The following is a 22,105-nucleotide window of genomic DNA, read 5'->3' as shown; positions in this document are numbered from 1 at the left end:
GATGTTGGCGGAGCCGATTAGCGTATTGTATTATTTTTTTCTTTCACTTCACTTTTTCTTAACTAGTTTTTTTTCTTTTTTGCCACACTTTCGGCACTTTCATTCGCAGGGCGTTTCAATAGAAACCTGTCCAAGGAGCTTTGTTTCTTCCTCCCCTTTAGAATGTTTCTGAAATGAGTTAGGCAAGTGTCATTAAATAGCACCATTACACGACCAGTTGCAACTTTTTCAGGGCGCTTCTTTTCAATAAAGTCCGAAACTTTTTCCCACATTCCCAACACTTCCTTTATCTCACTCACTACCTCCGCCTCTGGCTCCTCTGCGATACCAATCCTCTGCAGAACCTTCGTATGTTGCTGCGTCTGTAGTTCTGTCAACTCCTCCATCATCAGTTCCTCGGGATGTACAGCAACAAGTTCTTTGATGGCTCATATCTTGAATTTTGCCTCGTAACACAGGGCAAAAAATTCGACCTAGTGACGGCTCGTATCTCAAAAAACCCATATGTTGGGGCACTCGTATCTCAAGGTACCACTGTAGTTCTAATTTGTTACTAACCCTCTCCTATTCCATTTTTTTTCTCGGTACTCAAATATGACACTTGGTGCTACTGCCCACCTGCAGTTGCAGGGCTAAAGGTAAGGTCATCTCTGATAGAGGATTACAGGAATTGTCAGTTAGAGGGGTCCTTTCATCGGATTGGCCAGCCCAGTGATGTCTCGGCCGTGGAATGGCCAGTAGGGGTAGGCAGCTTGATGGCTGAGGTCTCCAGGACTCTGAACAAATCCAAATCATATTATGCGATATCATCTACTGTTAAATTCTGCTCTGTACTTGTAATATTTCTATTGCACTATTATATTGTATTAAGGATTCTTATGTTCTGCGTACTGTATTGTATTTACCCCCTTTTTTGACACCCACTGCACGCTCAACCTACCTAGAAAGGAGTCTCTCTTTTGAACTGCCTTTCTCAAGGTTTCTTCTATTTTTTCTCTACAAGGGTCTTTTATGGGAGTTTTTCCTTGTAAACTTAGAGAGTCAAGGCTGGGGGGCTGTCAAAATACAGGGCTTGTTAAAGCCACTTGTGGCACTTATTGTGTGATTTTGGACTATACAAAAATAAATTGTATTGTACTTGAAAGTCAAACTGTTGAGCTACAGATGAATTATACTCACGCAGAAAAAGTGTTGGTCACTTCTAGAGCATGCCCTGCGAGACAAGCTTGCCTAATATTAAAGTGTGTGCAAATGTGCCTTTTTAAACAGCACAAAAAATTCTGAATCCACATTTTACACAATTTACTAGGTAAATAAATTAGAAATCAGACTTCCTATTTTACATTTCAAGTACAACAAATACAAAAATGACAGCTTTCAACAAGACACAAGCTCTGTTCTGCTCATGTCACTGCTAAGGCAGGGATGTATTAACAACTGGCCATATATTATCGGGTGTGGAAGCACCAGAGCTGGCACATATACTAGAAAGTTCATTAATGTCAATTTGTTTTGTCATTTTATCATCTGTTATCATTTATTCCTTTGTAAACCAAGAGACATTGGAGGAGGTGGCCTTGAGATAATTCTATGCGATGAACTGCAAAGTGCCTCAAAATGTAGGTGAATTTACAACCGGTGAGGTACTTGTTATTATATATTAAAACAGATTCCAGCAGAATTGTAGTGCTAGTCTACAGACCAGCTGTTCCATATTCATTGTTCATTAGTGAATTTAGCAGCCTTTTCTCAGATTTTGTCATAAATTGTGATCATACAGTGTTGATTGAGAATTTGAATATACAGTATATATTGATGTGGATGTTGAAATTTTCAGCAAATGCTTTACTTATTTGTTAAACTCAGTTGGGTTTTGCCAGATTGTCAATGGTCTGTCTCACAGTCATAATCACACAAGATCTAATTGTTACTACTTAATTACATTTGATTTGGTTCTGTCCTTACAAGTACACTTGGAGATTAAAACAAGAATAGTGCAACATTTTTATAGTAACTGCTTCAAAATTTGTAGATATCCTGAGAAACTCTAACATAATTGTGGAAAACAATTTGGATCAGCTAACAGCAAAATACAATAGGACTTTACAAACAGTAGCTCCCATTAAAACAAAAATGTTTAAGGTGCATAGAAGTTCATGCTCCTAAATTAGAATGTCAAAACCTGGAGCACAGATGGAGAGCAACAAAGCTGCAGGTCTTCTGAATTGCATGGACATAGTGTGTTAAAAAAATGTATATTTAAAAAAAACACCTCTCTCTTTATAGCCCACTAGGACTACTATTCTAGATCAACAGATAACAACAGAAATAATCTGTGTGTGCTGTTCAGAACAGTAGCTAATCTAATAAATGGTAATTCTGACAGACAATGCAAAATACCCAGAGACATTAGCAGTACAGAATTAACTTCTTAAATTAAGAAAATTGACAATATAAAATCCTAGATTTCAGCATCATCTCACAAACTTAATACTAGATCAGCAAACCCTGTCTCATCTTGCACACACTCTTTAGTAACTTTAATTTGGTAACAGAAATGGAAGTCATACCTTTAATTTCTAAAATGTAACCTACTACCTGTTCCTTAATCCAGGCTAAACTAATAAAAACTTCAACAGATGTTCTAGCAGCACCCATCCTTAGCCTTGCCAATAGTTCATTACTGAATGGCACATTTCCTGAAGAAGTGCTAGAAGTGTCAGTTATCAGACCATTACTTAAAAAGCCAAAGCCAGCCAGACCCACATACACTTAAATAATTATAGACCCATTTCAAATCACCCTCTCTGTAAAATATTTCAAAATGCAGCTGCCACTCGATTTCATTCTCACCTTACACATCATAATTTGTTTGAGAAACTCTAGACTGGCTTTCACACCAGTCATAGCACAAATACAGCACTAATCCATGCTGTAAACAACATTCTAGTATACTCTGATGAAGGAAATTCCACAGTAATTATGTTGTTGGATTTAAGCACACAGAGCAGCAAGGCAGACTTTACCAGAATGAGAGAGAAGACCAGTGTTACATCCAATTCAGCTCCCTCCCCCCAGAAAGAAATGTCAAACTTCAAAATGTGTGACAATTCATGATCACGACTTGCACAGAAATTGATACTAGGGCACACCCTTCCATATGAATCGGTGCAAGGCCCAAATGCCATCATCTTAAAAGGCAAGTAACTTTTTTTTTTTTTTTTTTTTTTAAATGTATGCCCAGCCTACAACAAGAAACTTGTAGAGAATGTGCATAATTCCTGAACCTCACTTACAGGTGAAATCTGCACATGCACTGCTTGACTCTTTTAAGATGTAATGGTCACAATTAGAGCTGTGAATTTATGGTGACTCGTCAATTCAATTCGATATTCGGTTTGTACCTGTCAATTTGCAACTCGATTCAATTCAAAAGAACAACAACACCTGTGCCTTTTTCAAAAAATGAATTTTCCAAATAAGGTAACAAGTCTGTCTCCATAAACGTTTTCAAACAAGGGGGCTGCAGCAACCCTGCTGAGGTTATGTTCTTAAAACATTAAGCCAGATTTTAAAGATTGCCTTTAAATTCTCAAGTAGTTTTAAATAAATATAACTAAGAAGTAGAATTAAAAAAGTTTGGACACTATTTGTAACAAAGAAATGATACCATCCATCCATCCATTTTCCAACCCGCTGAATCCGAACACAGGGTCACGGGGGTCTGCTGGAGCCAATCCCAGCCAACACAGGGCACAAGGCAAGGAACCAATCCCGGGCAGGGTGCCAACCCACCGCAGGAAATGATACCTACTTTGTTTTCTTAGTTATTAGTTTACATTGTAACATTTTGATAAAAGTATAAATGTGACTAATTGTAAACAACTTACTGCAGGGTTTCCCAAACTTTTTTAAGCTGACATCCCCCAAAGCAGCGTACCATCAGGTCAGGGACTCCCACTAATATACAGGTGCTGGTCATAAAATTAGAATATCATGACAAAGTTGATTTATTTCAGTAATTCCATTCAAAAAGTGAAACTTGTATATTAGATTCATTCATTACACACAGACTGATGTATTTCAAATGTTTATTTCTTTTAATGTTGATGATTATAACTGACAACTAATGAAAGTCCCAAATTCAGTATCTCGGAAAATTAGAGTATCAATTAAGACCAATGCAAAAAAAGGATTTTTAGAAATGTTGGCCAACTGAAAGGTATCAACATGAAAAGTATGAGCATGTACAGCACTCAATATTTAGTTGGGGCTCCTTTGGCCTGGATTACTGCAGCAATGCGGCGTGGCATGGAGTCGATCAGTCTGTGGCACTGCTCAGGTGTTATGAGAGCCCATGTTGCTCTGATAGTGGCCTTCAGCTCTTCTGAATTGTTAGGTCTGGCGTATTACATCTTCCTCTTCACAATACCCCATAGATTTTCTATGGGGTTAAGGTCAGGCGAGTTTGCTGGCCAATCAAAAACAGGGATACCATGGTCCTTAAACCAGGTACTGGTAGCTTTAGCACTGTGTGCAGGTGCCAGGTCCTGTTGGAAAATGAAATCTGCATCTCCATAAAGTTCGTCAGCAGCAGGAAGCATGAAGTGCTCTAAAACTTCCTGGTAGAGGACTGTGTTGACCTTGGACCTCAGAAAACACAATGCACCAACACCAGCAGATGACATGGCACCCCAAACCATCACTGACTGTGGAAACTTTACACTGGACCTCACGCAACATGGATTCTGTGCCTCTCCTCTCTTCCTCCAGACTCTGGGACCTTGATTTCCAAAGGAAATGCAAAATTTACTTTCATCAGAGAACATAACTTTGGACCACTCAGCAGCAGTCCAAAGGCGAGACACTTCTGACGCTGTCTCTTGTTCAAGAGTGGCTTGACACAAGGAATGCGACAGCTGAAATCCATGTCTTGCATACGTCTGTGCGTGGTGGTTCTTAAAGCACCGACTCCAGCTGCAGTCCACTCTTTGTGAATATCCCCCACATTTTTGAATGGGTTTTGTTTCACAATCCTCTCCAGGGTCCTGTTATCCCTATTGCTTGTACACTTTTGTCTTACACATCTTGTCCTTCCCTTCGCCTCTCTATTAATGTGCTTGGACACAGAGCTCTGTGAACAGCCAACCTCGTTAGCAATGACCTTTTGTGTCTTGCCCTCCTTGTGCAAGGTGTCAATGGTCGTCTTTTGGACAACTGTCAAGTCAGCAGTCTTCCCCATGATTGTGTAGCCTACAGAACTAGACTGAGAGACCATTTAAAGGCTTTTGCAGGTGTTTTGAGTTAATTAGCTGATTAGAGTGTGGCACCAGGTGTCTTCAATGTTGAACCTTTTCACAATATTCTAATTTTCCGAGATACTGAATTTGGGACTTTCATTAGTTGTCAGTTATAATCATCAAAATTAAAAGAAACATTTGAAATACATCAGTCTGTGTGTAATGAATGAATCTAATATACAAGTTTCACTTTTTGAATGGAATTACTGAAATAAATCAACTTTGTCATGATATTCTAATTTTATGACCAGCACCTGTAAACATAATGCTGCGATTTTAGATCTTGGTCATTGTTAATAGTAGTTAATAGTAGTAACGCAGCATGATTTTGGTAGAACAGTAGACATATCAAAATCAAAAGTAAATGCTTAACTACAGTAGACTACTGACACATATGTTATCAAATGTGGTTTGATATCTCTAGGCAAGGAGTTCAACATTTTTTTTCTTGACATTCCCCCTCCAAGAATTGAATGTTTTGAAATACCACAATTTGTTCGGTCTTAAATTGTTAAGTACTGAACCAAAATTAGGTACAAACTAGAGGTGATGTTTCCTAAATTCACCCATCCCTAATATTGTATTATAGAGTTTTAACAATCGAATACTGACAGTTTTTGTGTAGATGAGGGTGTATATTTTTTAATTATCCTAATGCAAGAAAAATGCTTTTTTAATAACTTATTTTTTATGCAAGAACAGTAGGTGGTTTGATATGGAATTAAAATTGAAAGCCTAAAATTTTCACTTTTAATATACAATTATTATACAATGATTACAGAAAAAAAAAAAAGACGAATTTGTTTGTACCCCATCATAAAAAAAAAATAAAAAAAAAAAAAACTCTCAAAAGTGACAAAAGTAATTGTTAAATACAGAATAAACAATGATGGACGCCAAAGACTTTAAAATATTCTGTTGAACCAGAACAAAGCAAACAATAACAAATGAAAATAGATGGACACAAATGATGGGACCCTTAAGCTAATATTTTGCTGCACAAACTTTGCAAGCAAGTGATTTCCTGCAGCTTTCAATGAGACATCTGTACTTGTGAACAGGTAGTTTGGCCCAGTCCTCCTGAGCAGACTGCTCCTGCTGTGTCAAGTTTGAAGGGGGCCTTCTCCAGACTGCATGTTTAATTCCCCCCCCCCCCCCATATAGATGTTCAATAAGATTTAAATCAGAACTCATTCAAGACTATTTCTGAATAGTCTGATGTTTTGCTCTTTGTTATTCTTGGGTACTTTTAGCTGTGTGTTTTCATTTTTCTGTTGGACGATCCATGACCTGTGACCGAGACAGAGCTTCCTGACACTGGGCAGTACATTTCGCTCCAGACCTGTACAAAGGAAAATTCTCCCAGAAGCACAATGACTTGTCCATATACATTTTAGCAAATTCTGGTCTGGCTGTATGTTTTTCTTTCAACAGTGGAGTTCTCCCTAGTCTTCCTCCATTGAGCCCAATGCCACTCGAACAGTGATGGATGGTACGATCAGACACTGATGGACCTTGACCTTGGAGTTCAGCTTACAGCCTTTGCCTTTAACATTCTTGTCTATAATTTTTTTCTGATCTCCTCAGACAACTCTATCCAAGTCAATGTTCAGGCCAAGTCTGCTTCTTGGTTATACCCTTTAATACTGGAACAGGGAGAACCTAATGTTTAAAAAGGTTACGGCTTCTGATTGTTGATAGTTTTGTCTGAATCAAAACCTTTCCATTGCTGATACATTTTTTATTAATTGTTAACATTTGCCTCACTGTATATTCTTCTGCATTATTCTGCCATTTTCTACAAATATTATAAAAAATTTGTATTCACTAAAAACATTTACCAAAACAAAAAATATTATAATGTTGGAGGTTTTGTCGAGAGAGAGAGAGACAGACAGACACTGTGTGAACTTCTCAATAGGGAGAGCAGCAGGTGAGAAGGAAGGCACTCATTTGTTAAAATGCTTTTTCTCACAAAATTCCCACAGTTTCGATGTGTGGTTTTTGGACAGTATCAAATCTAGGGGAATTGCAAAAATGTGGAAGCAAGAGGCTGGGGTTACCTCAGGCACCAAGTAACGGGTACATTTCAAACTGGTGTAGGCAAGCGCTGGACAATTAATGTGTTTACTTATGCTTCAATAACCCGATCATTCACAGAAACCGTTTTTTTTAAAATGCCATGTAAACCATTATTCCAATTAGAGAAAATTAGGTTCTGGCCTCTGAGAAACATGATTTAGGTGATTATATTATTCGCATAAATGTATACCGATGAGCTGAATGTATAGTGCTAAGCTCAGCAACACAATCTCGAGAGCAGTTGAGTAACTAATTAAAATAAACATGCGTTAGATTACTTGTCAGTTTAGAAAGTAACCCGACTACTTAATGCTTATCTTGCTTTAATAACTAACCTCAATGCATGTAAAAAATCTAGGCAGTGCGGCATAAATACGAATAATTTAATTACAATTACACCTTTAGATGAACAATGTATTAAATCTATAAAAACAGATTATAGATTAAATAAAAAATACACACAGAGCAGCGCTAATAAAAATAACTTAATTTCTATCTCGAATACCCATAATGCACATACAATTCAGTTTTGCTCTTCCGAAACATTAAATATGGCTTTATTAAATGTTAGAGCATTAACCAACAAGACGTTTTCCCATCAACGATCTTATTAATGATAGGAAAGCTGATTTTATTGCACTAAGTGAAACATGGCTTAGCTCTGAAGGTGCAGCTGTTTCTGCGCCTCCGAATTACAGCTTTACTTATGCGGATCGCCAAGGAAATAAAGGCGGCGGTTCAGCAAACATTTACTCGAGCCGGTTAAAGTGTAAAGATGTCAGTTTTGGTAAATTCATGTCCTTTGAATATCTTGCCGTTGTTATTCACAGAGTTTCTCAGTTTCTAGTATTATCCATGTATAGACCTCCTAAATACAATGCATCTTTCTTTGAGGAATTCAGACTTGGTGTCAATAATAATTACGAACTATGACACGCTCCTAATAGTTGGTGACTAACTTTCATATCGATAATCAGTGTGGCCCGAAAGTAAAAGAATTTATGAAACTCCTGGACTCTTTTGATTTGAGACAGCTTGTTAGTCAGCCTACACATAAAGCAGGTCATACGTTAGACTTAGTAATTACAAAAGGACTAAATGTTGATGTGAAGCAGATCACTGATGATATTGGTCTATCAGACCATTTTCTTTTACTATTTAATACAGAAATAATGATAGAAAACATTCACGAGAAGCATATTGTTAAAAAATGCTTCTTTGATTCGTCAGCAGCTTCTAAATTTACAAACATTCTAAGCAACCAGTCCATTTGTAGTGCTTACTACAATAGCGAGGATAATGTAAATAGTATGGTGGAAAATTTTAATACTAAGGTGAGAGCTGCTGCCGACATAGTCGCACCTGAAAAGACAGTTAAAAAAAATCTACTAGCACTGTTATACCGTGGAATTTGATTTAAACTGATTTAAAGAGAACATGCTGGAGAGCTGAGTGTAAATGGAGAAAAACTAAACTAACTATCCACCATGAGTTACTGAAGGTTAAAACAACAGAATACTATAACATAGCCCGTCTTGAGAGGCGCTGCTATTTCTCTAGAATTATAAATAACAATGCTAGTAATCCCAGAGTCTTATTCTCTATGATTGATCGTCTGCTAAACCCAGCTAACTCAATGGAATGCCTCCAAAATACTTCCAGTGAAACTTGTGAGGCTATTGCTGTACTTTTCAATCAAAAAATTAATGATATTAGAAATAATATAGTATATCTCCCAAACACTGATCCTCTTAAGCCTGTACTCCATTATAAACAAATTAAATTCTTTCACCAGGATAGATTTACCTGATTTATATAAAATAATTTCTCAACTGATGCCCTCCACCTGCGTCCTTGACTCAATACCAACAAGTTTTTTCAAAGAAGTATAGGGCGTGCTAATTGATAGTATTCTTGACATAGTAAACTCGTTATTAGATATGGGGGTCTTCCCAGACTGTCTTAAGACTGCTGTAGTTAAACCCCTACTCAAGAAACAGAATCTCAACTCCTCTGCTTTTGAAAATTTTAGACCTATTTCTAACCTGCCTTTCTTAAGTAAAATCTAGAGAAGACAGTCATTATGTAGTTAAATGGTCACTTGAATAAACATGCTATTCTTGATAAGTTTCAGTCGGGTTTCAGAACAAATCACAGTACAAGAACTACACTCGTTAAAGTAGTCAATGACTCGCGGGTAAATGCAGACAGAGGCCGTTTATCTGTTCCCATCCTCTTAGATCCGAGTGCCGCATTTGATACCATAGATCACAATATTCTTAGAAATCTCCTTAGTCAATGGGTGGGCCTCTCTGGCAGTGTCTTAAATTGGTTTGAATCCTACCTGGCAGGTAGAAAATTCTTTGTTAGTTGTGGTAATTATACTTCAAAGACACATGATATTTTATATGGCGTTCCACAAGGTTCTATCCTGGGTCCGCTGCTCTTTTCGATCTACATGCTTCAGTTAGGTCAGATTATCTCGGGGCATAACGTGAGCTACCACAGCTATGCTGATAACACAACTGTATTTATCAATAGCGCCTGATGACCCCGACTCTGTTCTTTCACTAACACAATGTCTTACTTGTGTTTCTGAATGGATGAGTAGTAATTATCTCTAGCTAAATAAAGAGAAAACTGAAATTTTACTGATTGGCAATAATGGATATAATGAGGTTATCCAGAAATAAATTTGATGCATTAGGTTTAAAAGTCAAGACGGAGGTAAAGAATTTAGGGGTAACTGTTGACTGTGACCTAAATTTTAAATCGCATATTAATCAGATCACTAGGACAGCATTTTTTCCACGTAAGAAATATAGCAAAAGTTAGACCTCTCATATCATTGAAAGATGCTGAAAAATGAGTTCATGCTTTTGTTTTCAGTCGACTAGGTTACTGTAACGCACTCCTCTCAGGACTACCCAAAAAAGGCATCAATCGATTGCAACTAGTGCACAATGCAGCGGCTAGAATCCTAAGTAGGAAAAGAAAATCTGAGCACATTTCTCTAGTTTTGATGTCACTACACTGGTTACCTGTGTCATTCAGAATTGACTTTAAAATACTGCTTATGGTTTACAAAGCCTTAAATAATCTCTCTCTATCTTATATTTTGGAATGTCTGACACCTTACATTCCAAATTGTAACCTTAGATCTTCAAATGAGTGTCTGCTTAGAATTCCAAAAGCTAAACTTAAAAGAAGTGGTGAGGCGGCCTTCTGCTGTTATGCACCTAAAATTTGGAATAGCCTGCCAATAGAAATTCGCCAGGCTAATACAGTGGAGCACTTTAAAAAACTGCTAAAAACACATTACTTTAACATGGCTTTCTCATAGCTTCGTTTTAGTTTAATCCCGATGCTCTGTATATTCAATTAATTATTATTCATGGTGGCTCCAAAATCCATACTAACTCCTACTCTCTCTTCTGTTCTTTTTCCGGTTTTCTGTGGTGGCGATATGTACCAACACCACCTAATCAAAGCTCCATGATGTCCCTACATTGATGGATTAAAGGCCAGAAGTCCACATGACCATCATTATCAAGTCCTTCCATGAGAACCCTGAATACAATGAGGACTGATTGAGGTCATTTATGTTAGGTAGAATGCCTAGAGGGGGCTGGGCGGTCTCATGGCCTGGAACCCTTGTAGATTTTATTTTTTCTCCAGCCGTCTGGAGTTTTTTTTTGTTTTTTCTGTCCTCCCTGGCCATCAGCCCTTATTTTTATTCTACATTAATTAGTGTTCTAATAAACTTGTTAAGCACGATAGCCTTCTATATTCTTGATACACATCGCAAGAACATTTGATTGATTTGCAGCTTTTTTTAAAAGGTTTGTATGGTGTTTATTATTTGTTTGTGTGTGTGATACAGTACAAGATTGGGTAAGAAACAAGTACATAATTAAAATGGTAAACCATTTATTTTACTTCAACAATTAGTAATGTCTAGCTGGTCCACTGAATTAAAAAAAAAAATACCAACACCAGTATGAATATAGTAAATGTACATTTTAACACAAATAGATGTAATGTAATTAGTGATTAAAAATGATTCAAAACCTGTTAAGTGCATACAGTATATATTTCCATTTGAGCAGTGCCACTATCAATTAAATTAATCAATGTCTGAGATTACACTTTTTGTTTGACTAATGGTGAAAAAGTACCTTTCACATTTAAATTAAGCTTTGTTTCAGATAAGTACCATAGATACTCGCGTATTAGTCGATCTCGAAGATAAGTCGATTGTATTTTTTAAGCCGAAAATTACGAAATTTGTTATGACCCGCATATAAGTCGAGGGTAAAACTAATAAATTATAATTACGGAAATCGTTCGCATCTTCCGTTGGCGCTTGGGCACGGCCTCTGAAGCAGTAGCAGGAGCAGATCGATTTGGAGCCATAACGAAGGGCTTAACTATGCACAAAGATAAACACAAAACAGCACAAAAGTTACCTCTTTACACAGCGAAACACATTGATGCTGAATGAGCGAGACAAGACTTCCTGGTTAATGCAGCGGAATCGAATTTGGCACTCCGTCGCTGAGCCAATCAGCATACAGGAACTTACCTGCTTGCTCTAATTGGGTAGCTTCTCAGCCATCCGCCAATAGCGTCCCTTGTATGAAATCAACTGGGCAAACCAACTGAGGAAGCATGTACCAGAAGTAGAAAGACCCATTGCTGGCTTTTAATTATTAAATTGTGTTGCCCCGTGGATAAGTCGACCCTGTTTTTTTGAATGAATTTTAAGGCATACATTTTTTGACTAATACGCGAGTATCCACGGTACATTACAGAAGAAACTATATAATATTATAGCTTATAATTATTAGACACATTTCGTATTCTTTTATGTGATATTATGGAAAAATATTTTTTGTACATATTTCATTAGATGAAAAAAAGTATGCATTTTAAAAGGTAACTGTATGTATTTTAATATTTTTATGGTCATTTAACAATAAGCCTACCAAAAAAATTAATAGATCACAAACTGTCTATAGTTTAATTATAAAAATACCAAAGTTAACACACACACAAGTCAGTGCAAGTTACATCCATTAAGATTACCAGTTCAAAGCTACTATAGGATTAAGTACAAATGAATGAAGTGATTACTTCAAAAGAGAAATGGGAGTCCTTTGGCTGAGAAAACGTTGACTGCTCAAAGATTCCAAAGAAGTTCATTCCATAAAACAGACGGATATGGTTAGGTTTTAAGGAGAAAAACTATTGCCAAAATAAATGCGAACCCTCACAGCTTTTGCTAAATCACTGATAAGATACAAGTGAAATAAGGCTATGCTATCTAACAGAAAAGCTTTAAATAATTAGTCTAAAATAAATGCAGCACATTATAGTAGAGGTAAGGTTAGCAGGGTAAAGAATGATGGGGTTACTATTATGTAAATACAAAAACAGATGACAAAAACATGCAAATCCTAGAGGACAAAAATAATCCAGTCTGTAAAAAGTCCAGGTAACTGAGAAAATATTAATCTTTCAGGAATAGAATATCATCGAAAAGTTAATTTATTTCAGTAATTCGATTCAAAAAGTGAAAAATCATACATTATATAGATTCATTACACAGAGCGATATATATTTCAAACATTTATTTCTTTTCATTTTACTGATTATGGCTTATAGGTAATGAAAACTCAAAATTCAGTATCACAAAAAATTAGAATATTACATAAGACCAATTAAAAAAATTATTTTTTAATACAGAAATATTGGCCTACTTAAAAGTATGTCTATGTACACACTCAATACTTGGTCGGGGCTCATTTTGCATGAATTACTGCATCAATGCGGTGTGGTATGGAGGCTATCAGCCTGTGGCACTGCTGATGTGTTATGGAAGCCCAGGATGCTTCGATAGTAGCGGCCTTCAGCTTGTCTGCATGGTTGGGTCTGGTGTCTCATCTTCCTCTTGACAATACTTCAGGTCAGGCGAGTTTGCTGGACAATTAAGCACAGTGATACCATGGGCATTAAACCAGGTATTGGTACTTTCAGCAGTGTGGGCAGGTGCCAAGTCCTGCTGGAAAATGAAATCAGCATCTCCATAAAGCTTGTCAGCAGAGGGAAGCATGAAGTGCTCTAAAATTTCCTGGTAGACGGCTGCGCAGACTTTGGACTTGATAAAGCACAGTGCACCAACACCAGCAGATGATATGGCTCCCGAAGTCATCACTGACTGTGGAAACTTCACACTGGACCTCAAGCAACTTTACTTATGCGCCTCTCCACTCTTCCTCCAGACTCTGGGACCTTGATTTCCAAAATGAAATGGAAAATTTACTTTCATCTGAAAAGAGGACTTCGGACCACTGAGCAGCAGTCCAGTCTGTTTTCTCCTACACATGTGGTGGCTCTTGAAGCACTGACTCCAGCCGCAGTCCACTCCTTGTGAATCTCCCCCAAATTCTTGAATGGGTTGTGTTTCACACTCCTCTCAAGGCTATGGTTATCCCTGTTGATTGTGCACCTTTTTCTGCCACATTTTTTCCTTCCACTCAACCTTCCATTAATATGCTTGGATACAGCACTAGGTGAACAGCCAGCTTCTTTAGCAATGACCTTTTGTGACTTACCGTCCTTGTGGATGGTGTCAATGACTTTCTTCTGGACAACTGTCAAGTCAGCAGTCTTCTCCATAATTGTGTGGCCTACTGAACCAGACTGAGAGACTAATTAAAGGCTCAGGACACTTTTGCAGGTGTTTTGGGTTAATTAGCTGAGTGGAGTACGACACCATGAGTCTACAATGTTGAACTTTTTCAAAATATTCTAATTTTGTAAGATATTGAATTTTGGGTTTTCATTGGCCATAAGCCATAATCAGAAAAATGAAAAGAAATAAATACTTGAAATTTATCACTGTGTGTAATGAATCGATATATGAGTTTCACTTTTGGAATTTAATTACTGCAATAAATTCATTTTTTGATGATATTCTAATTTACTGAGATGCACCTGTTAAAATGACTTTACAACCAGAGGCAAAAAATTCCACTCTCTGGCAAAGCAATGTGGGCAGGTTAAAGTAAAAACTGAGCGGGTATACAGTTGAGAAAAAAGCTCTCTCCAATCACTTTGAAACAGCTTTTCAGAAGCAGAAAATGAAAAAAGGGACAATTGTGTGAATAATTTTGCATATGAATACAGAAGCAGCTTTTGTATAACTTGTTAATACAGCTCTATTAATATTAAGCACTATTGATGTAGTGAAACTGGTCCAATGGAAATGCATAAATGCAAACAAAGTGCTGCTGTTATATCTTAGTATACTTTACAGCTGGGAAAATTTTTAAATATAAAATGATTTACAACTGTTCAAAAATAAAATAAAAATTACAAAGTAATGTTAAATTCAATATTTGGCCTTTCTCAGAATTAGCTATTACCATAACTGGTGACTAATGTACAGTTATATGCAACCTTAAAAGAGAAAAGTAAAAAAAAAAATCTATACTACTCAATCACGCTTCTGACGGTTGACAGATACTGAATTACCCAAGTGGCAAAGTACTACAGACCACTTCATTCAGCAAAGATTATAAATATAGAAACAGACACTTGCAAGCATGTTCATTCCACATTAACAACTGTTAATATTTGAATTGTGTGAAAGTTTTAAAACTAACAAATACTAAAATTTGGTATAGCAGGAGATATGTAGCTAGTGGTCATGGATAGTTGGAAGTGAGGAAAAATATGACCAAATAAAACTTGATATCTAAATTCATAACTGAATAATTAAAAAATGTAATCATCCAATAAAATGTCACTAAATAACATGCTTATAAAAGTGTAGGTACAGTATACTATAAATTTGACTCAAAACTATCTAGCAGTACAGGTACTGTTAATTTAGCAACACCATGTTTTTAGAAGGGCTGAACATGTTTGCTTAAGAATCAAAGCTAATAGAAAAGGTGAATATAGAAGATTTTAGCAGCATAAAAAAAAACTGAAAATGAAGCATTTCTATAACTTAACACTGTGTCTTTTTTAGAACAAAAATGACTAAACAATAAAATATAATGTTTTGCAATAAATATACAGTGCATCACTTTTTCCATTTTGTTATGTTACAGCCTTATTCCAAAATGGATTAAATTCAATTTTTTCCTCAGAATTCTACACACAACACCCCATAATGACAACGTGAAAAAAGTTTGCTTGAGGTTTTTGCAAATTTATTAAAAATAAAAAAAACTGAGAAATCACATGTACATACTGTAAGTATTCACAGCCTTTGCTCAATACTTTGTCGATGCACCTTTGGCAGCAATTACAGCCTCAAGTCTTTTTGAATAGGATGCCACAAGCTTGGCACACTTATCCTTGGCCAGTTTCGCCCATTCCTCTTTGCAGCACCTCTCAAGCTCCATCAGGTTGGATGGGAAGCGTCGGTGCACAGCCTTTTTAAGATCTCTCCAGAGATGTTCAATCGGATTCAAGTCTGGGATCTGGCTGGGCCACTCAAGGACATTCACAGAGTTGTCCTGAAGCCACTCCTTTGATATCTTGGCTGTGTGCTTAGGGTCGTTGTCCTGCTGAAAGATGAACAGTCGCCCCAGTCTGAGGTCAAGAGCGCTCTGGAGCAGGTTTTCATCTAGGATGTCTCTGTACATTGCTGCAGTCATCTTTCCCTTTATCCTGACTAGTCTCCCAGTTCCTGCCGCTGAAAAACATCCCACAGCATGATGCTGTCACCACCATGCTTCACTGTAGGGATGGTATTGGCCTGGTGATGAGCGGTGCCTGGTTTCCTCCAAACGTGACGCCTGGCATTCACACCAAAGAGTTCAATCTTTGTCCCATCAGACCAGAGAATTTTCTTTCTCATGGTCGGAGAGTCCTTCAGGTGCCTTTTGGCAAACTCCAGGCGGGCTGCCATGTGCCTTTTACTAAGGAGTGGCTTCCATCTGGCCACTCTACCATACAGGCCCGATTGGTGGATTGCTGCAGAGATGGTTGTCCTTCTGGAAGGTTCTCCTCTCTCCACAGAGGACCTCTGGAGCTCTGACAGAGTGACCATCAGGTTCTTGGTCACCTCCCTGACTAAGGCCCTTCTCCCCCGATCGCTCAGTTTAGATGGCCGGCCAGCTCTAGGAAGAGTCCTGGTGGTTTCGAACTTCTTCCACTTACGGATAATGGAGGCCACTGTGCTCATTGGAACCTTCAAAGCAGCAGAAATTTTTCTGTAACCTTCCCCAGATTTGTGCCTCGAGACAATCCTGTCTCAGAGGTCTACACACAATTCCTTTGACTTCATGCTTGGTTTGTGCTCTGACATGAACTGTCAACTGTGGGACCTTATATAGACAGGTGTGTGCCTTTCCAAATCATGTCCAATCAACTGAATTTACCACAGGTGGACTCCAATGAAGCTGCAGAAACATCTCAAGGATGATCACGGGAAACAGGATGCACCTGAGCTCAATTTTGAGCTTCATGGCAAAGGCTGTGAATACTTATGTACATGTGCTTTCTCAATTTTTTTATTTTTAATAATTTTGCAAAAACCTCAAGTAAGCTTTTTTCACGTTGTCATTATGGGGTGTTGTGTGTAGAATTCTGAGGAAAAAAATGAATTTAATCCATTTTGGAATAAGGCTGTAACATAACAAAATGTGGAAAAAGTGATGCGCTGTGAATACTTTCCGGATGCACTGTACCAAACATCATTCATAAAGACACATACTATTCTGGCTTAACCACTTAAAAAAATAACTATATTTTGTAAAAACTACAAAACCAAATAATGGCAGCAAAACCATATGTCCTCTGACTTGCTCATACAGCTCTTTGACTTTCCAGACTACCAGAAACTTCCACTGGGACTTCCATCCAGAAAACACTTCTGCTTCATTGGTGGACAAAAAAAGTCATACAATACTGAAAACACAATCTCCTCCATACACCGTAAACACAATGCAGATAGGTTAAGAACAAAGCTAATCTTGGGCAGCTAATCTCAGCCGGTATGCCCAAGATTATTCAATTAAACAGTACTACATTTAAATGCAGGAGGCCAAAAATAAAATAAATAATATATATATATATATATCAGCCTAAACTGCATTCTTCTGAGGCATTTCAATACCACTGATAAACAAAATATCAAAAAATTATAAAACAAGCAACACTCACCCAATCTTAGAGTATTGTCAGTACAGTATACTGCATACACATAGGCAACTATCACCCAGCTTGATTAACCTGTCCCCTGTCAACCTGTTGTGGCACACAAATGCTGATTTCTTTTTAAAGGTTATCTTGTCATCAGTTACAGCCTACCATAAATAAGCATATTACTTTTCATTTTCTTATGATTCACATTACTGACAAGTGTTCAGCATGAATACAGTGGACTCCACCAACACACAATGGAATGGAACTGGAACTGTCTAAGGTAAAAAGTACATTACGTCTCAACCAGCTGTTCTACAAACAGTTCAAAACACTGATTATATCATATCATCCATGACAACTAAGAACAGAAACAAGTACTTACAATGACATATTGAAGGCAGAAAACTAAATATTCAATCCTTTAAAATTCACACAAGCATTCAGGAATTCCATATCCATCTCCATGCATGCTTTGCCCAAATAAAGGTGGTAAAAACTGATTTCATGGAATGCTCCATATGTCACATTTTAAGTTAGGTGTTGACTTACCTATAGCCAAGAAGAGGTCATTGACATTCATGGCAGTCTTGGCTGACGTCTCCATGAACAACAAGCTGTTGTCATCTGCATAGGCCTGTGCTTCCTGGAAAGTGCAAGAGCAATAGAAGTCAGGAAGCAAAACTACCTGTGCAAAAGTTGCAGTATATCTAAAACTGTGGATACTGTAAATGTCTCATAGATGTAATAACTTTAAAAATGAGACAGATTTAAGAGAGAACATACCTCATACTCTACAGTTCGCTTGCTTGAAAGGTCAGCTTTGTTCCCAGCCAGGGCAATCACAATGTTTGGGCTAGCCTGGCGTTGCAGTTCCTTCACCCAAGTCTTTGCCCGTGCAAAGGTTTCCTACCATGAAGTACCAACAGGAAAACATTAGCTATTTTTTGGATCTGTACTTTTAAGTTTAGACTTGAAGTTGTACCCTATGTCACTTTTTCAAACAACAAATTTTGGGCGTAGTTTTCAACTTCACAGGTGTCAACAACCCCCTTTGGAATGACCACTATAACATAAAATAGTAGATTCGTCCCATTCTTGATGGTGTACCTATCAATTAACTTCTATTATGGCCTCTGTCTGAAATATTTCAAGATTCATTTAATTTATACTAAAATAGTGGGTATTAAGGAGCAATTTTCTTCTTTAGTTAAGGCCTCTGTACATAATAAGAATATTCTACCAAAAGAATCGTGATATAGCACTCTCTCTGATCCTATCCTTTTTAACAGGTATTTGTGGTATTATATGTTTGCTTTGTTTAAAGAAAAAGCACAAAATTCTGTTGGCAACATATGAAGCTCCTCGCAGTTAGGAGGCAAAAATAAGATTTTCTCAGATATGGTTTATATTAAGAGAACCACTAAAAACTTGGCTCAAGTGTATAGTAATGCTTGAACATTACAAAGGAAATCAGTCACCTTTTAAAAAAAGGAAAAAGTTGCTATTTCTGATTAGCTGTAGAGAAAAGCCAAGCAAAATGACACCTTTTATTGGCTAACTAGAAAGATTACAATATGCAAGCTTTCGAGGCAACTCAGGCCCCTTCTTCAGGCAAGATGTAATCTTGATGATTAGCTGTATAATTTTTCAGACATAATTGGTTGCATTTATTAACAGTAATTATTAAACACTGGTTATATTTGTGCCCTCTTTTCCTTCATAAAATTAAAAATTCCTGTAGCCAAAATATTCAAAATTTGATTACTTTAAAAGGTGCAAGTTAAAATGAAAATGCTGTTATGGCAATGTTTAATGGTTATGGTCTCATTTTGTCAAGTGTGTAAAAACAAGTAACGCAGGATACCTAGCACATGAACACCACTTTGCATAATTAAATTCAACAGTTAAACTGTAATGAAACTGAAGGTTATTTTTAAGTTAGTGTTTAAAGTGGAATATGGTCAGTACAGCAAACCATATGAATTAAACCTTGTGCAAAAATAACCAAATTCTTTGCAGGACTAGGAAAAAATGTTCATAGTGATTTACCTGATTGGTGATATCAAACACCACAATGGCAGCCTGGGCTCCACGGTAATACATTGGTGCCAGGCTGTGGTATCTTTCCTGCCCTGCTGTATCCCAGATTTCAAACTTCACTGTTGTGTCATCTAAGCAAACTGACTGCGTTAGAAAAGCAGCTGGACAAATAAATAAAACAAACAAATAAATACAATTTATATATACACTGTAACAAAAATCAGGTGTGTAAAATGTTACGATAATCTCAAATACTACATAATCATTGTACAAAACCCAATTAAGAATAAAATGGAAAAAAAGCATTTACAGGTTCGAGCTATTGCACAAGTAACCAAAATAAAACACTCTGTAGACTAATATCCTGCAAGTCCACAAACCATCTACTACTGTAATGCAAAAATAATTTTCTCCTCAGATGAAATAATGATAAAAGTAAAAATACATTTCTGCACATTGGTAAATTTAACATAAAAAACACACACACAATAACAAATTAAAATCTAATACCCCCTTCTCAAAAGTCAAATAACTATCTGTTGGCATGTAGACAAAAACATGGATCTAGTTGAACAGTCCCATGCAAAATCAGTCTAGAACAATGCACTAAATCAGTCTAGAACAATGCACTATATCATCAAGTGTCACCTTACCACCAATGGTGCTCTCTTGGTATTCATGAAACTGCCCCTTGACAAAGCGCAGAACCAAACTTGACTTGCCCACTGCGGATTCTCCCAACAGTACCAGTTTGAACTGGCAGATTTTGCTAGCCTGAGACTGGCCATTGGGACGAGAAGCTGCGCGGCCTGCCATAGCCAGTGGAGGACGCCGCCTCAGGGGGCAGGGAAAGAGGGAAGTGGGGTGTATATGTGGACCGCCGCTGATAGAGCCAGTCTCTGGATCAACTGATTATTCCAGAACCTGAAAGACAAAGGAAAAGGGAATATTAACTTGTTGGATGTATCAGAACAACCAAAATTGTACTTTGACATGCAACAAAGTGGCATTGAAAATAAATGAATAATGTTACTCTTTAGTACAAGGGCAAACATTCAAGTTCTCCTTCCCCGAGAAAATGCTTTAGACAAACGGGAGTTCAAGCCACCAAGCTCAACAGAAAGCGGCGGAAGGATCGTCTCTTAACATTCAGGTGACAGGAACAAATAGTTTATGTAAGTTCACAGAAGTACCGTCGAGTACTAATCTCGCCACCCAGAGTAAAGAGAACCAAGTACCTACTCTTGACAAGTAGGAAAAAAAAAAGTCTTCAGTGTCACCCAAGTGCCCCCAAGCCAAACCTCCATTCCAGTCCTGGAACAGATACATCTACAGGTTGTCTCTCTTGCTACCAACACTCCACTCCACCCCAAGCCCTATTCCATTACATCCCAGTTCCTTCTTCAAATAGTCCAACCTGTTCCATTCACTCCCCCACATAGTCTCCACCCACTGCCTCCCCAGCGATTTCAAACTGGGGCAGTGACACCGAGACTGGCGTCACAGACGCAACCGGATAATGGGAGCGGTCAAGATGCTGACTGGGAGCGAATACGGGCTCGGGAACTATCCCGATTCACTGTGTTAGAAGTGTACCAAATGTAATCTGGGATAAAGATACACCGAAGTCAGAGACGGCTTCCCCTCCCCCACTGCGCCGCGTCTGTCGTCCCAGATAACACCCCGTCACCGGCACACACCCTGCCACCTCAGACACCCGAATAACGGTTTACTGACGTTACACCTCATTGTCACTGCCTGACACAAGGTCCTGAAGATGTCCCTACGCTACGTACCTTTTTGCTCCAGGCCGTCGCTTTCCTTTCGGCGCAGCGGAGACACCCGCTTCTCAACCAACTCCTCAAACGTGGGGCGGGGCGGTACTCTGACAGACAAGCGTAACTGCCAATAATACTTGAAACAGCGAAGTGACAACCCTATAGACCAATGAACGTGAGGCTTGCGAAAGCCTGCCGGTCCTTGAGAAGGGCGTAATTTGTAATTGATCGATCGTTTTTGTATCCAATTGAAAACTACCAGAGGGTCGCTTTAAAGTGACAAAGTATGCTGTTAAATAACTTAGGATAAATGGAAACGTGAAGAGTTTTTTTGACGATGAAATTAAACAAACGTGAATAAACAGAAAGACATTTGCTGTTCCTCTTAAAAGTTGCTGATTATGTCAGGTATGTACGCCTGACCATCACCAAATAAAAAAATTAAGTGATTGGAGTCATTGCTGTCAATAATGGCTACGAATGTAATAAATATGCTACTGTCCAGGGGGTAATGGAAAACACTCCAGATTATATATGTGATTTATTAATCAATATTGTAAAGGTTGCACGTTCTTTCCATGAGTGCGTGGGTTTCCTGCCATACCCCATATACTTTTAGGTAATTTTGGCACTCAAAATCGTCCTACAGAATGTGGGTGGGGAGGTTTGTGGGAGCGTCCTGTCCAAGCTGCCACCTGACTTGTGCCCGGCCTTTACGTCTTTAATATTTGGGATACA

The 22,105-nt window shown here is 37.9% G+C and overlaps 1 protein-coding gene across 1 annotated transcript in view; it reads right to left on the bottom strand.

Annotated features, from left to right (window-relative positions):
• The window catches only part of LOC114648812 (ras-related protein Rab-5B), a 31,363-nt gene extending 9,861 nt beyond the window's left edge, over positions 1 to 21,502 (bottom strand). Inside the window, exons 1-5 of the mRNA XM_028798075.2 lie at positions 21,386 to 21,502; positions 20,243 to 20,513; positions 19,599 to 19,750; positions 18,333 to 18,455; positions 18,099 to 18,192 (exon numbers count right to left, since the gene is read on the bottom strand). Coding sequence (XP_028653908.1) covers positions 18,099 to 18,192; positions 18,333 to 18,455; positions 19,599 to 19,750; positions 20,243 to 20,405 — 532 coding nt within the window. The 5' untranslated portion in view covers positions 20,406 to 20,513; positions 21,386 to 21,502. The remainder of the gene's footprint in view (positions 1 to 18,098; positions 18,193 to 18,332; positions 18,456 to 19,598; positions 19,751 to 20,242; positions 20,514 to 21,385) is intronic.
• Between the last annotated feature and the right edge of the window lie 603 nt (positions 21,503 to 22,105).

Source organism: Erpetoichthys calabaricus, chromosome 3 (assembly GCF_900747795.2).
Source record: "Erpetoichthys calabaricus chromosome 3, fErpCal1.3, whole genome shotgun sequence".
NCBI classification, from domain to species: domain Eukaryota; kingdom Metazoa; phylum Chordata; class Cladistia; order Polypteriformes; family Polypteridae; genus Erpetoichthys; species Erpetoichthys calabaricus.
This window is presented reverse-complemented; position numbering and strand designations above follow the sequence as displayed.